Below are 17,288 nucleotides of genomic sequence, written 5' to 3' on the forward strand. Positions count from 1 at the left end.
CAAGTCTCACGGGTTGGGGAGCTGTGTGGGGATCTCTGACGGCACAAGGAGTTTGGGAATCTCAGGAGGTGAGATTACCGATCAATATTTTGGAACTCCGTGCAATTTTCAGAGCTCTTCAGTTTTGGCCTCTTCTGAAGAGAGAATCGTTCATTTGTTTTCAGACAGACAATGTCACAACTGTGGCATACATCAATCATCAAGGAGGGACTCACAGTCCTCTGGCTATGAAAGAAGTATCTCGAATTTTGGTTTGGGCGGAATCCAGCTCCTGTCTAATCTCTGCGGTTCATATCCCAGGTATAGACAATTGGGAAGCGGATTATCTCAGTCGCCAAACGTTGCATCCGGGCGAATGGTCTCTTCACCCAGAGGTATTTCTTCAGATTGTTCAAATGTGGGAACTTCCAGAAATAGATCTGATGGCGTCTCATCTAAACAAGAAACTTCCCAGGTATCTGTCCAGATCCCGGGATCCTCAGGCGGAGGCAGTGGATGCATTATCACTTCCTTGCCTATATTATCATCCTGCCTATATCTTTCCGCCTCTAGTTCTTCTTCCAAGAGTAATCTCCAAGATTCTGAAGGAATGCTCGTTTGTTCTGCTGGTAGCTCCGGCATGGCCTCACAGGTATTGGTATGCGGATCTGGTCCGGATGGCCTCTTGCCAACCGTGGACTCTTCCGTTAAGATCAGACCTTCTGTCGCAAGGTCCTTTTTTCCATCAGAATCTGAAATCCTTAAATTTAAAGGTATGGAGATTGAACGCTTGATTCTTGGTCAAAGAGGTTTCTCTGACTCTGTGATTAATACTATGTTACAGGCGCGTAAATCTGTATCTAGAGAGATATATTATAGAGTCTGGAAGACTTATATTTCTTGGTGTCTTTCTCATCATTTTTCTTGGCATTCTTTTAGAATACCGAGAATTTTACAGTTTCTTCAGGATGGTTTAGATAAGGGTTTGTCCGCAAGTTCCTTGAAAGGTCAAATCTCTGCTCTTTCTGTTCTTTTTCACAGAAAGATTGCTATTCTTCCTGATATTCATTGTTTTGTACAAGCTTTGGTTCGTATAAAACCTGTCATTAAGTCAATTTCTCCTCCTTGGAGTTTGAATTTGGTTCTGGGGGCTCTTCAAGCTCCTCCGTTTGAACCTATGCATTCATTGGACATTAAATTACTTTCTTGGAAAGTTTTGTTCCTTTTGGCAATCTCTTCTGCCAGAAGAGTTTCTGAATTATCTGCTCTTTCTTGTGAGTCTCCTTTTCTGATTTTTCATCAGGATAAGGCGGTGTTGCGAACTTCTTTTGAATTTTTACCTAAAGTTGTGAATTCCAACAACATTAGTAGAGAAATTGTGGTTCCTTCATTATGTCCTAATCCTAAGAATTCTAAGGAGAAATCATTGCATTCTTTGGATGTTGTTAGAGCTTTGAAATATTATGTTGAAGCTACTAAGTCTTTCCGAAAGACTTCTAGTCTATTTGTTATCTTTTCTGGTTCTAGAAAAGGCCAGAAAGCTTCTGCCATTTCTTTGGCATCTTGGTTGAAATCTTTAATTCATCTTGCCTATGTTGAGTCGGGTAAAACTCCGCCTCAGAGGATTACAGCTCATTCTACTAGGTCAGTTTCTACTTCCTGGGCGTTTAGGAATGAAGCTTCGATTGATCAGATTTGCAAAGCAGCAACTTGGTCCCCTTTGCATACTTTTACTAAATTCTACCATTTTGATGTATTTTCTTCTTCTGAAGCAGTTTTTGGTAGAAAAGTACTTCAGGCAGCGGTTTCAGTTTGAATCTTCTGCTTATGTTTTTCATTAAACTTTATTTTGGGTGTGGATTATTTTCAGCAGGAATTGGCTGTCTTTATTTTATCCCTCCCTCTCTAGTGACTCTTGTGTGGAAAGATCCACATCTTGGGTAATCATTATCCCATACGTCACTAGCTCATGGACTCTTGCTAATTACATGAAAGAAAACATAATTTATGTAAGAACTTACCTGATAAATTCATTTCTTTCATATTAGCAAGAGTCCATGAGGCCCGCCCTTTTTTTGTGGTGGTTATGATTTTTGTATAAAGCACAATTATTCCAATTCCTTATTTTATATGCTTTCGCACTTTTTTATCACCCCACTTCTTGGCTATTCGTTAAACTGAATTGTGGGTGTGGTGAGGGGTGTATTTATAGGCATTTTGAGGTTTGGGAAACTTTGCCCCTCCTGGTAGGAATGTATATCCCATACGTCACTAGCTCATGGACTCTTGCTAATATGAAAGAAATGAATTTATCAGGTAAGTTCTTACATAAATTATGTTTTTTCCACAGGTCCATGTGAGGGAGAATGCCTCTGAAACCTAGTGAGCTGCCCTGCTGCCAGGTAGATTACATTGAGGTAAGTGCTAATTTTATTTTTCTAAGCAAGTATAAAGAAAAATATTGGCACTTTAACAGTTAGCGCTGTATGGGACATCAGATACATTAATCCTATTATGGGTTAATAGGATAATGTGAGGCAGTTTGTGCAGGCACTGGGGACGAGAGCAGGACATAGGCCCAGTTTGTTTATTATTCCTGTCAGGGTGGTGACGTACTTTATTGCGGCTCTGCAGTTTTCAGTAAAGCGGTCTCTGGATACCGGTGGGAGCAGCTCTGGATTGAGTCTGGATTTTCTCTATCTATTGACTCCCGCAACCAGCAGGACAGGTAGGCACCTCAGCATAGCTAGCTGAGGTGTAGAGGCTGTCTGGGGTGCTCTAGAACCGCCGTTTTTGCATTGAAAAATAAAAAGTTATTTTTAAAGATTTAAAGGGACAGTAACTTTTTTTGCAATAATTTCAAAATTAAATAAAAGTATTTTAATTTTTATTTGTTCAAATATTAGGTAAAGATGGACCAAGAGGCCCTGCAAAATGTGTTTTGATGTGGAACCACCAATCCCTTTTTGTTGAGAGAACATTGCATTACAGGGATAGACTTTTTGATTCTGAGCCATTATTGTCTAAGGCGGATGCTGTTCAGGGGTCTCCTGTTCAAGATATGCAGCAGCTTTCTCCTCAAGTGTCCCAAACTTTATCGTCTACACATGCAGTGCCCTGCATTTCCTCTCACACTCCGGTTGGAGTTACGTTGCAAGACATTGCTACCCACATATCTTCTGCGGTAACTGATGCGCTGAATGCTTTTCCCATGCTGCAGGGAAAGCGCAAGAGGAAATCTAAGGAATCAGTGAGTAAGGTTTCTGACACAGTCATGGCTATTCCGAATGTTCCTTCCCAGAAGTCTGAGGAGGAAGAAACATCGGTGGCGTTTGAGGGTGAATCTCAGACTCAGACAGTGTAATTCCTTCTTCTGTTGCGGAAGTTGTATCTTTCAGATTTAAGCTGGAACAACTCCGTTTGTTACTTAAGGAGGTTTTGGCTACCTTGGACGACTCGACTACTGTCGTAGTCAATCCTAAGATATCTAGTAAGCTAAACAAGTACTTTGATGTACCTTCCATGGTGGAGGTTTTCCCTGTACCAGATCGAGCTACAGAGATTATTGCTAGCGAATGGGAGAGACCTGATATCCCCTTTTCTCCATCCGCAAATTTTAAGAAAATTTTTCCAATAGCTGACTCTATCAAGGAGTCTTGGTAGACGGTCCCCAAGGTGGAAGGGGTAATTTCCACTTTGGCCAAGAGAACTACTATTCCCATAGACGATAGCTGTTCCTTCAAGGATCCTATGGATAAGAAGTTGGAGGGGTTACTTAAAAAGATGTATGTACACCAGGGTTCACAATGGCAACCTGCAGTGTTTATTGCTACCGTCTCCAGTGCGGCGGCATACTGGTTTAATGCGTTGTCTGATTCTATTCAGACAGATACTCCCCTTGAAGAGATCCAGGATAGGATCGAGGCTCTTAAGTTGGCCAATTATTTTATTACGTATGCTTTCCTACAGGTTATTAAGCTGGGAACAAAGATTTCTGGTTTTGCCGTACTGAACCGCAGAGCCTTATGTTGATGTCCTGGTCTGCGGATGTATCGTCTAAGTCTAAGCTTTTGGCGATTCCCTACAAGGGTAAGACCTTGAACAAACCTTGTTTGGGCCGGGCCTATTTCAGACATTACAGGAGGAAAGGGTAATTTCCTCCCTCAGGATAAGAGGAATAAGCAGAAAGGACGTCAGAGTAATTTTTGTTCCTTTCGAAATTACAAGGGTAAGCCTTCCTCTCCCTCTGCCAAGCAGGAACAGTCCAAACCTTCCTGGAGGACCAACCAGTCTTGGAACAAGGGAAAGCAATCTAAGAAGCCTGTTAATGACTCTAAGTCAGCATGAAGGGTCTGCCCCCGATCCGGGACTGGATCTTGTGGGGGGCAGACTTTCCTTCTTCACTCAGGCCTGGGTTCGGGATGTCCCGGATCCCTGGGCGGTGGATTTCGTGTTCCAGGGATACAAACTAGAGTTCAAGACCTTTCCTCCCAGGGGCAGGTTTCTGCTCTCAAGATTATCTGTAGACCAGATAAAAAGAGAGGCCTCTCCGACCTGGGAGTGATAGTTCCTGTTCCAATGCAGGAACAGGGTCTTGGATTTTACTCCAATCTGTTCGTGGGTTCCAAAGAAAGAGGGAACTTTCAGACCAATTCTAGATCTCAAGAGTATGAACAAGTTCCTCAGAGTACCGTCCTTCAAGATGGAAACTATTCGTTCCATTCTTTACTCGGTTCAAGAGGGTCAATTCATGACAACAGTAGATTTAAAGGACGCGTACCTGCATGTTCCCATCCACAGAGATCATCACAAGTTTCTGAGGTTCCCATTTCTAGACAAAGCCTTCCAGTTTGTGGCTCTTCCATTCGGCCTTGCCACAGCTCCCAGAATTTTTTCAAAGGTCCTGGGATCCCTGTTGGCGGTGCTCCGGTTACGGGGCATTGCAGTGGCGCCTTATCTGGACGTCATTCTGGTTCAGGCACCATCCTTCCAACAAGCGAACTCCCACACAGAGATGTTATTATCCTTCTTGCGGTCTCACAGATGGAAGGTGAATTTGGGAAAGAGTTCCTTGATTCCAGCTACAAGGGTAGTGTTCCTGGGGACCATAATAGATTCCTTATCAATGAACATATTTCTGACAGAGGTCAGAAAATCAAAGATCCACGACTCTTGTCTGGCCCTTCAGCGGATCTGTCTCCGCGAATTCATCTGGATCAGGCGACATGAGACTCTCTTCCTTGGTGGTTGTCTCAGGATCATCTCTCCCAGGGAACCTGCTTTTGCAGACCCACCTGGGTGATTGTGACAACGGACGCCAGCCTGCTGGGATGGGGAGCAGTCTGGGGCTCACTAAAGGCTCAGTGGACATGGACTCAGGAGGAGTCTCTTCTCCCTATAAACATCCTAGAGCTGAGGACAATCTTCAATGCTCTTCTGGACTCAGCTTCAGCCCAGTTTATCAGGTTCCAGTTCGACAACATAACTTCAGTGGCTTACATTAACCATCAGGGAGGAACTTGGAGTTCCTTGGCCATGACAGAGGTAGCCAAGATTATTCAGTGGGCGGAGACCCACAACTGCTGTCTGTCTATCTGCGATCCACATTCCAGGAGTGGACAATTGGGAAGCAGATTTTCTGAGCAGACAGACCTTTCACCCGGGGGAGTGGGAACTTCATCCGGAAGTGTTTGCCAACTTGATTCTCAAATGGGGACAGCCGGAGCTGGATCTCATGGCATTTTGACAGAATGCCAAGACCCCTAGGTACGGGTCGAGGTCTCGGGATCCTCAGGCTGTACTGATAGATGCTCTGGCGGTTCCTTGGAATTTCATTCAAGCATACCTATTTCCTCCATTCGCTCTCCTTCCTCGGGTTATTGCTCGAATCAAACAGGAGAAGGCGTCGGTGATCGTCATTGCAGCGACGTGGCCTCGCAGGATCTGGTATGCAGACCTAGTGGAGATGTCTTCTCTTCCACCTTGGAGACTTCCACTGAGGAAGGACCTTCTACTTCAAGGGCCCTACCTTTATCCAAATCTCATTTCTCTGAAGCTGACTGTTTTGGAGATTGAACGCTTAATTCTATCTAAGCGCGTGTTTTCGGAGTCGGTTATTGAGACCTTGATTCAGCCTCGTAAACCTGTAACTAGAAAGATTTACCATAAGATATGGCGTAAATATCAGTATTGGTGTGAATCCAGATGCTACTCTTGGAGTAGAGTTCGGATTCCTAGAATTTTGTCCTTTCTCCAAGAGGGTATGGAGAAGGGTTTATCTGCAAGTACTTTGAAGGGTCAAATATCTGCCTTGTCTATTTTGTTGCATAAACGTCTGGCGGATGTACCAGACGTGCAATCTTTCTGTAAGGCCTTGGTCAGAATCAGACCTGTGTTTAAACCTGTTACTCCTCCCTGGAGTCTTAACCTTGTTTTTAAAGTTCTTCAGCAGGCTCCGTTTGAGCCTATGCATTCCTTAGATATTAAGATGTTATCTTGGAAAGTTATGTTTCTTGTTGCAATTTCTTCTGCTCGTAGAGTCTCAGAGCTCTCGGCGTTGCAGTGTGAATCCCCTTACCTTATTTTTCATTCGGATAAGGTAGTTCTGCGTACTAAGTTAGGGTTCCTCCCTAAAGTGGTTTCGAATAGGAACATTAATCAAGAAATCGTTGTTCCTTCTTTGTGTCCTAAACATTCTTCTCATAAAGAGCGTCTGCTGCACAACCTAGACGTGGTACGTGCGTTGAAATACTATTTACAGTCAACTAAGGATTTTCGCCAGTCTTCTGCTCTGTTTGTTGTTTTCTCTGGGAAACGCAAGGGTCAGAAAGCTACGGCTACTTCTCTTTCTTTGTGGCTGAAGAGTATAATTCGTTTTGCCTATGAGACTGCTGGACAGCAGCCCCCTGAGAGAGTCACGGCTCATTCTACGAGGGCTGTTTCCTCTTTCTGGGCGTTCAAAAATGAAGCTTCTGTGGAACAGATTTGCAAGGCTGCAACTTGGTCCTCTCTACACACTTTTTTAAAATTCTATAAATTTGATACTTCAAGCAGTGGTTCCTTCCGTTTAGGTACCCTGTCTTTTCCCTTATCATATGTGTCCTCTAGCTTGGGTATTGATTCCCAATAGTAATTAGAGATGATCCGTGGACTCACCGTGTCATTAGAAAGAAAACGAAATTTATGCTTACCTGATAAATGTATTTCTTTCTTGACACGGTGAGTCCATGGGCCTCCCTGTTTATTTAGACAGGTTTTTAGTGTTTTAAACCTCAGGCACCTCTGCACCTTGTGTTACTTCCTTTCTCTCTTTTTCCTTCGGTCAAATGACTGGTGTTGGAAAGAATCTTCAGACTCCTAATTGTGCAATGAATCTTCTTTCAGACACCTAAACTTTACCACCTCCTTGCTTTTAACATAGGCAAAGAGAATGACTGGGGTTGGAGGGAAGGGAGGTGATACTTAACAGCTTTGCTGTGGTGCTCTTTGCCTCCTCCTGCTGGCCAGGAGTGATATTCCCAACAGTAATTAGAGATGATCCGTGGACTCACCGTGTCAAGAAAGAAAGAAATTTATCAGGTAAGCATACATTTAGTTTTTCCCTTAAAAAAAAAAAAAAAAAAGTCAACACAAGTTTTGCAGAAAAAAAGAAAATCTGTCTATATATAGCTGTTGGAGTTATGCACTCTCACAGTGCAGGGTGCAGTTGCAGGTACAGTAGTATACACAACAAAATAACAGCACTCACTGGATTTATAAATCAACAAAATGAGATGTATTTCTTGAAGTGACATTTCGACAACTGTCTCCACTTCTCCATACTAATTATATTTATCTAGAACAATGAGGAGTAAATGACCAGGAGAACCTACATTTATAGAACGGCCAGTGTGACTTCTGTGTATTATGCCATCCGTGGTATCCTTTCCACAATTTCAACTACTCCTTTTACAAATGCACAAGACACTAACCATAGTGCAATAAATACTAAGCACTGCTAAGATTATATTACTAGAGTTTCCACACATATTTGCTGATTCTTAGCCGAATGCTATATAAATACCATTCAGTACCTATTTTGTAACTGAATTGTTTGGTTTCTTATAACCTTATTAATTTAATGAAATCTCCGTCTTATCACAGGTTCGACAGATTCTGGATCTAGTTGAAAGTAAAGGGGAAGAAGCCTGCGAGTATTTTATCAGTATCCTTCAGAGAGTACCTGAAGCATATTATGATTTACAGCCCTGGTTAGATGCGATTGGTTTTCAAGCATCTGAGTCAATTCAGCAGTTGACTGTTCTTAACAATGATCCAGGTATAAGTATTCCAAACATTTGTATCGATAACACCTTCACCTACTGTTGTCGGTTTATGCAGAAAGCCAAAAGGCAAACAAACCACTGTAATGTTGTCCATGTAGGTCAACACCAACTCCAAAACAGGCTGGTTCTAAAATCATAATCCCTAAGGTATGTTTTTAAAGCAACATCTATATTTAAGACCCACTTTTGCCAAGACATTTTAAAGCCCAATATGAACATGTAAAAACATTTTAAAAGTTATTTTTAGTTAAAAATTCTTTAAAATCATCAATAATATACATATGTACCGTCAGCAAGCATCAAAGATTATGGCAAAGTGGGTCTTGAAAAAAGATTGTGTTCTTTTTTGTGAGCTTTTCTCTAAGGATTATGATCCAGGTGTAATTATGCTTCCATAGCTATGTTGCCTTTAAAGAGACTGTATAAACCAGTTTTCATATAACTGCATGTAATAGACACTACTATAAAGAAGAACATGCACAGATACTGATATAAAAATCCAGTATAAAACCTTCTTAAAAACGTACTTAGTAACTCCCAGTTTAGCACTGTTGATGAGGTTAGGCTGGAACACCCACTGAAAGGGGCTGGGAAAGCAAGAAGACCGGACACTGCCCGCCCCCCCTCTACTGCATACGAAAAGTTCCATTGCACAATTAGGAGTCTAAAGACATCAGTATACATATACAGTAAATCATTGGGGCTTGGTTAGGAGTCTGAAATTAGCACAGTGTTATTTAAAAATAAGCAAAACTGTACATTTTTATGAAAACACTCACAGATGGGCTATATAAATAGATTATCTACAAAACATTTATGCAAAGAAAACTCTAGTGTACAATGTCACTTTAAGTATTTTGCATTTTCTTTCCTATGGCATGGAGAGTCCACAACTTCATTTCAATTACTAGTGGGATATTCAACTCCTGGCCAGCAGGAGGAGGCAAAGAGCACCCCAGCAGAGCTGTTAAGTGTAACTTCCCTTACCCATAGTCTCCAGTCATTCTCTTTGCCTCTGTCAATGGAGGATGTGCGAAGATGTTGTCTCAAGATATTTAATCCTTTTATGGGTACTTTTCCCTGCAAGCAAGTATTGGGGTCTAGCTGTGTCTTTGTCAATCTTTTTAGTAAAAGTAGTGGTGGCTTTTAGCAGTAAGAAGGCGGCGAGGTAGTCTTTTCTTCTAACACTTTTGCTACCCCTTTGCAGAAAGCCAGGGTTGGTTACTCTGTTCTTTCTTTTTCTACAGGTCCCTTACAAGGAGTGGAGTACCTGTCACACCTAAGTAGCTGTTATCTGCCCTGCAGCTGGATCCACAGGTAAGTGCCTTTTCCTTCTAGGTACTGAAGGACAGCACTTGGTTAACCGTCAAGTGGATCTATTTTGGGACATAGTTATCCTTTTTTGATTAAGGGTACGTTTATGGACAGTTTTACTGGCACTTTATATGTTTGTGAGAGAGAGACTTAAGGGGTTAATGAAGAGCTATGCTTGGAATTTTCCTTTTTTTTTTACTTTGGCTGAAGGGTTGTTAAGGGGTTTCTATATTTTCCCCTTATTTATGGAGGCTGGATTGGGGTAAGGAATAAAATACTTTTTACTTTCAATTTGAGCCGTTAGAAACGCGCGCTTGTGATGTGGCGCAGTTTCTTTTCTCTAGCCCACTCACGTGACCTCTGCTTTTCCGTGTTGTACAGAGCGGAGTTTAGTAAGTCTTGGAGTATCGACTTTGCGGCTTGTCCTTCGACGATCGGATTGTCTGCCAAGAGGAGAGGACCTCTGCAGGAGAGTCTCGCTTCCTCTTACTAGTGGTGTTTTCAATCCTGTCACGGTATTAGCCTCTGGCATTCTGATGTTGATTTAAAGGCAGATTCTTTTGCCCTAAGTATAATAAACTTTGTTTATGTGAGTTGCGTTAACTTTCTGTGGGAACAGTTTATTTATATTTTTTTATTTCAATTCTAATTTTGTCATCTTTAGTGGGATCTGATTGCTGTAGCTATGGACTCAGAACAGGATCCGTCTATTTCAATAGATAAATGCTTAGTATGTTTAGAGGCCCAAATTGTTCTGCCTATGCAATTTTTTTCCTCATGTTTAGCTAAAACTTTAAAATTTAAAGCCAAGTGTGTCTCAGGATAATGCTGTGCGTGACATGCCTCAGCTTTCTCCACAAACGTCCCAAGCCTTAAATGTTTCTCATTCAGTGCCTTCTGTTTCCTCTCAACCTCCTGGGGGTGTTTATTTACCAGGGGATTTTGCTGCACAGATAACCTCTGCGGTATCTGCAGCTTTAGCTGCTTTCCCTACTTCCGGTAAGCGTAAGAGGAAATCTAAGTATTTTTCTGCTAGTAATGTTTCTGACCCCTCTAAATCTGCGCTGGTCAACCTCTCCCATATGTCTGACGAGGAGAATACATCAGTAGCTTCTGAGGGGGAAATCTCAGACTCTGACATAGCTACTTTGGACGACTCTGAACCTTCTGTCGTTGTCAATCCTAAAAAGTCAACTAAACTTAATAGAGTTTATGATTCTCCCTCTTCTGTGGATGTTTTTCCTGTTCCAGACAAGATGAAATTATAGCTCAGGAATGGGATAAACCAGGGATTCCTTTTTCTCCTTCTCCTGTTTTTAAAAAGATGTTTTCTGTTGCTGACTCCACTCGTGACTCATGGTGCACTGTGCCTAAAGTAGAAGGAGCTATCTCTACTCTAGCTAAAAGAACTACTATTCCTATAGAGGATAGTTGTTCCTTTAAGGATCCCATGGATAAGAAGCCAGAGGCTTACTTAAAAAAGATGTACATCCATCAAGGATTACAGTGGCAACCTGCGGCAAGTATTTCTACAGTTGCAGGAGCAGCATTGTATTGGTGCGATGCCTTGTCTGATCTGATATCAGAAAAGACTACGATAGAGGAGATCCAAGATAGGATCAAAGCTTTTAAACTGGCCAATACCTTTATCTGCGATGCTAGCATGCAGGTAATTAGACTGGGAGCTAAGATGTCTAGCTTCACTGTTCTAGCTCGCAGAGATCTGTGGTTAAAATCCTGGTCGGCTGATGTAACTTCAAAAGCCAAGCTTTTGTCTTTACCTTATAAAGGTAAAACTTTATTTGGTCCTGGTCTGAAATTAGGGGTGGAAAGCGATCTTTCCTACCTCAGGACAAGAAGAATAGACCGAAGGGTTGCCAGAATTCTAATTTTCACTCCTTTCATAACTTTAAAGGACCGAATTCTTCCTCCTTCCAATTCAGAGCAACCCAAGACCTCTTGGAGGTCCAGTAAGCTTTGGAATAAGGGTAAGCAAAATCAAGAAGCCTTCCACTGACTCTAAATCAGCATAAAGGGTCCACCTCCGATCAAATTTTGGATCAAGTAGGGGGCAGGCTTTCTCTTTTTCAGCAAGCTTGGATACGCAATGTCTCAGATCCGTGGGCTGTGGACATAGTATCCCAGGGTTACAGAATAGGATTCAAGTCTTGCCCTCTAAGGGGCAGATTTCTCCTGTCAAGACTATCCACAAACCAAGCAAATAGGGATGCCTTCTTAAACTGCGTAGAGGACTTATCCTCCCTGGGAGTAATTGTTCCAGTTCCTGTAAAGGAACAGGGACAATGATTCTATTCAAATCTATTTGTGGTTCCCCAAAAAGGAGGGAACTTTCCGTCCCATTCTAGACCTAAAGTGCCTCAACAAATTCATCAGTGTTCCGTCCTTCAAAATGGAAACTATTTGTTCCATTCTTCCATTGGTTCAGGAAGGTCAATTCAGGACGACCATAAACCTGAAGGACACGTATCTACATGTTCCCATTCACAGTGATCATCGCCAGTTTCTAAGGTTTGCCTTTCTGGACAAGCATTTCCAGTTTGTTGCACTTCTGTTTGGTCTTGCCACGGCTCCCAGAATATTTACAAAGGTTCTGGGGGCTCTTTTGGCAGTGGTCAGATCCCATCTTAGTTCAGGCATTATCTTTTCAACTAGCAAAATCTCATATAGAGATGTTATCTTTTCTGCGTTCCCACGGATGGAAAATGAATATGGAAAAGAGTTCCCTTGTTCCAGCTACAAAGGTGTGTTTCTTAGGGACAATCATAGATTCCCTGTCCATGAAGATTTTCCGGATGTCAGAAAATCCAAACTTATTGCTTCGTGCCTTTCTCTCCAGTCTGCTATTCGTCCATCAGTGGCTCAATGCATGGAGGTGATTGGTCTGGTTGCTTCCATGGACATTGTTCCTTTTTCTTGGTTCCATCTGAGACCTCTTCAACTATGCATGCTTAGTCAATGGAACAAAGTCCAGATCTCTTGCAGAGGATAGATCTGGATCCCCTAACAAGAGAATCTCTCTCGTGATGGATTTCACAGAAACATCTGTTTCGGGACACTTGCTTCCTGTTAAGCTGGGGAGCAGTCTGGGGCTCACTAAAAGCTCAGGGCCTGTGGACTCAGGAGGAGTCTTCTCATAAACATTTTGGATTTGAGTGCAATCTTCAATGCAATCTTCAATGCCTTGACAGCTTGGCCTCAATTATGTTTAGTCCGGTTTATCAGACTCCAGTCGGACAACATCACCTTAGTGGCTTACATCAACCACCATGGAGGAACTCGGAGTTCCTTGGCTATGAAGAAGGTGACTCACATTCTGCAGTGGGCGGAAGCTCACGATTGTCTCCTATCTGCTATCCACATTCCAGGGGTGGACAACTGGGATGCGGATTTTCTGAGCAGACAGACAGGGAGTGGGCTCTCTATCCAGAAGTTTTCTCAAAGTTAACCCTCAGGTGGGGAATACCGGAGTTGAATTTGATGGCGTCTTGTCAAAATGTCAAGCTCCCAAAGTACTGTTCAAGGTCAAGAGATCCTCAGGCCGTTTTGATAGTCGCTCTAGCGGTTCCTTGGATCTTCACTCTGGCATACCTGTTTCCTCCATTTGCTCTCCTTCCACGGGTCATTGCTCGTATCAAACAGGAGAGAGCATCTGTAATTCTAATAGCTCCTGCATGGTCTCGCAGGATCTGGTTTGCGGATCTGGTAAAGATGTAATCTCTTCCACCTTGGAAGTTACCTCTGAGGAACGGTCTTCTACTTCAGGGTCCATTCCTCCATCCAAATCTGGATTCTCTGAAGCTGACTGTTTGGAGATTGAACGCCTAGTTTTGACTAGACGTGGTTTTTCTGAGGCGGTCATTGGTACCATGCTTCAGGCTCGTAAACCTGTTACTCGCAAGATTTACCATAAGTTATGACGTAAATACCTTTATTGCCGCAAATCTAAAGGTTTCTCCTGGAGCCGGGTGAGGATTCCCCGCATTTTATCTTTTCTTCAGGATGGCTTGGAGAAAGGTTTGTCAGTCAGTACTCTGAACGGTCAGATTTCTGCACTGTCTATTCTTTTGCACAAACGTCTGGCAGATTTGCCAGATGTTCAAGCTTTTGTTCAGGCCCTGGTCAGAATCAGGCCTGTGTTTAAACCTGTTGCTACTCCTTGGAGCCTTAACCTTGTTCTTAAAGTTTTGCAGTAGGCTCCGTTTGAGCCGATGTATGTTGATAAAAAATTGTTATCTTGTTTCTTCTTGCTATTTCTTCCACTTGTAGAGTTTCTGAGCTTTCAGCTCTGCAGTGTGATTCCCCGTATCTTATTTTTCATGCAGATAAGGCGGTCCTTCGTACTAAGTTGGGTTTTTTTCCCTAAGGTTGTGTCGGATCGAAACATTAATCAGGAAATTGTTGTTCCTTCTTTTTGTCCTAATCCTACTTCCCATAAGGAACGTCTTTTGCATAACCTGGATGTTTTGCATGCTCTTAAATTTTACCTTTAAGCAACTAAAGATTTTCGTCAATCTTCTGCCCTGTTTGTTGTTTTCTCTGGAAAGCGTAAAGGTCAGAAGGCCACTTCTACTACCCATTCCCTCTGATTAAGAAATGTTATACGTTTAGCTTATGAGACAGCTGGACAGCAACCTCCTGAGAGAATTACGACTCATTCCACTAGGGCTGTCTCCTCTTCCTGGGCTTTCAAAAATGAAGCTTCTGTGGAGCAGATTTGCAAGGCAGCAACATGGTCCTCTTTGCATACTTTTTCCAAATTCTACAAATTTAATACTTTTGCCTCGGCTGAGGCTTCTTTTGGGAGAAAGGTTCTTCAAGCAGTGGTGCCTTCTGTTTAGGTCTGCCTGCCTTGTTCTCCCGCCCTTTTCATTCTGTGTCCTCTAGCTTGGGTATTGGTTCTCGCTAGTAATTGGAATGAAGTTGTGGACTCTCCATGCCATAGGAAAGAAAACAAAATGTATGCTTACCTGTTAAATTTCTTTTTTTCCGGGCATGAGAGTCCTCGACCCCGCCCTCTTTCAATTTTAATTCGGCAGTTTTTTTTAGTAAACCTCAGGCACCTCTATACCCTTGTGTTTCTTCTTTTTCCATTTTCCTTCGGCTGAATGACTGGGGATTATGGGTAAGGGAAGTTACACTTAACAGTGCTGCTGGGGTGCTCTTTGCCTCCTCCTGCTGGCCAGGAGTTGAATATCCCACTAGTAATTGGAGTGAAGTCCAAGATAATTCGATGGGCGGAGGCCCACTCTTGTTATCTGTCGGCAATCTACATCCCAGGAGTAGAGAACTGGGAAGCGGATTTTCGACAGACTTTTCATCCGGGGGAGTGGGAACTTCACGGAGGTGTTTGCCTCACTGATTCTTCGATGGGGCAGACCGGAATTGGATCTGATGGCATCTCGACAGAATGCCAAGTTTCCAAGATACGGATCCAGGTCGAGGGATCCTCAGGCCGAACTGATAGATTCTCAGATTCTGTCATTGATACTTTGATACAGGCACGTAAGCCTGTCACTAGAAAGATCTATCATAAGATATGGCGTAAATATCTTTTTTGGTGTGAATCTAAGGGCTACTCATGGAGTAGAGTTAGGATTCCCAGGATTCTGTTTTTTCTCCAAGAAGGATTGGAGAAAGGGTTATCAGCGAGTTCCTTAAAGGGACAGATTTCTGCTTTATCAATCTTGCTACACAATCGTTTGGCAGATGTTCCAGATGTTCAGTCTTTTTGTTAGGTTCTAACCAGAATTAAGCCTGTCTTTAGACCAATTGCTCTGCCTTGGAGTTTGAATTTAGTTCTTAGTGTTCTTCAAGGGGTTCCGTTTGAACCTATGCATTCCATAGATATTAAGTTATTATCTTGGAAAGTTTTGTTTTTAGTTGCTATTTCTTCTGCTCGTAGAGTTTCTGAGCTTTCAGCGTTACAATGTGATTCACCTTATATTATCTTTCATTCTGATAAGGTGGTTTTGCGTACCAAACCTGGATTCCTTCCTAAGGTTGTTTCAAATAAGAATATTAATCAGGAAATTGTTGTTTCTTCCTTGTGTCCTAATCCTTCTTCTAAGAAGGAGCGTCTGTTACATAACCTGGACGTGGTCCGTGCCTTGAAGTTTTACTTGCAGGCGACTAAGGATTTCTGTCAATCATCTTCATTATTCATTGTTTATTCTGGAAAGCGTAGGGGTCAGAAAGCTACGGCTACCTCTCTTTCTTTTTGGCTGAAGAGTATCATCCGCCTGGCATATGAGACTGCTGGACAGCAGCCTCCTGAAAGAATTACGGCTCTTTCTACTAGGGCTGTGTCTTCCACATGGGCTTTTAAAAACGATTCTTCTGTCAAGCAGATTTGCAAGGCTGCGACTTGGTCGTCTCTTCATACTTTTTCCAAATTTTCCAAATTTGATACTTTTGCTTCTTCTGAGTCTGTTTTTGGGAGAAAGGTTCTTCAAGCAGTGGTGCCTTCCGTTTAGATCTCTATCTTGTCCCTCCCGTTTCATCCGTGTCCTGTAGCTTTGGTATTGTATCCCACAAGTAAGGATGAAATCCGTGGACTCGTCGTATCGTGTGGAAGAAAAGTAAATTTATGCTTACCTGATAAATTAATTGCTTCTACGTTACGACGAGTCCACGGCCCTCCCTGTCATTTTTCAGAAAGATTTAGATTATATTTTATTTTTTATAACTTTAGTCACCTCTGCACCTTTAGATTTTCCTTTTCTCTTCCTAACCTTCGGTCGAATGATTGGGGGTGGAGGGAAGGGAGGAGCTATATATACAGCTCTGCTGTGGTGCTCTTTGCCACTTCCTGTTAGCAGGAGGTTAATATCCCACAAGTAAGGATGAAATCCGTGGACTCGTATCGTAGAAGAAATTAATTTATCAGGTAAGCATAAATTTACTTTTTCCTGGCACAGAGTTAAGGTTGCCGGGATCTTATCCTTTCTCAAGGATGGGCTGGAGAAGGGCCATTCTGCTAGTTCCCTGAAGGGACAGATTTCGGCCCTGTTGGTTTTATTGCATAAGAGACTGGCTGAGCTTCCAGACGTGCAGTCCTTTGTTGAGGCTCTGATTAGGATCAGACCTGTGTTTATATCTGGGGCTCCTCCTTGGAGCCTAAATCTTGTTCTTCGGGTTTTTCAACAGTTTCCGTTTGAGCCTCTGCATTCCGTTAACATTAAATTGTTATCTTTTAAGGTTCTCTTTTTTATTGGCTATTGCCTCTGCATGCAGAGTTTCTGAGATCTCTGCTTTGCAATGTGAGCCCCCTTATCTGATTTTTCATGCAGATAAGGCATTTTACATACTAAATTAGGTTTTCTTCTTAAGGTTGGGTCAGATCACAACATCAATCAGGAGATTGTGGTTGCTTCCTTGTGTCCTAATCCTTCTTCATCAAAAGAACGCTTACTTCACAATTTGGATGTGGTTCGCGCCTTGAAGTTCTATCTTCAGGCTACTTAGGAGTTTGGACAATATTCCTCTTTGTTTGTTGTCTATTCAAGGGGGCAGAAGACTACTTCGACTTCCCTATCTTTTTGGTTAAGGAGTGTCATCCGCTTAGCTTACGAGACAGCTGGATATCGTCCTCCTGAGAGGATAACGTCTCATTCCACTAGAGCAGTGGCTTCCTCTTGGGCCTTTAAAAAC

At 42.5% G+C, this 17,288-nt stretch overlaps 1 protein-coding gene across 2 annotated transcripts in view; it reads left to right on the forward strand.

Annotated features, from left to right (window-relative positions):
• Nucleotides 1-17,288, forward strand: part of NOD1 (nucleotide binding oligomerization domain containing 1) — a 311,719-nt gene that overhangs the window by 118,019 nt on the left and 176,412 nt on the right. For both annotated transcript variants that reach the window (XM_053714271.1, XM_053714272.1), the window contains exon 3: nucleotides 8,122-8,296. In XM_053714271.1, the coding sequence (XP_053570246.1) occupies nucleotides 8,122-8,296 (175 nt within the window). The remainder of the gene's footprint in view (nucleotides 1-8,121; nucleotides 8,297-17,288) is intronic.

Source organism: Bombina bombina, chromosome 5 (assembly GCF_027579735.1).
Source record: "Bombina bombina isolate aBomBom1 chromosome 5, aBomBom1.pri, whole genome shotgun sequence".
NCBI classification, from domain to species: Eukaryota; Metazoa; Chordata; class Amphibia; order Anura; family Bombinatoridae; genus Bombina; species Bombina bombina.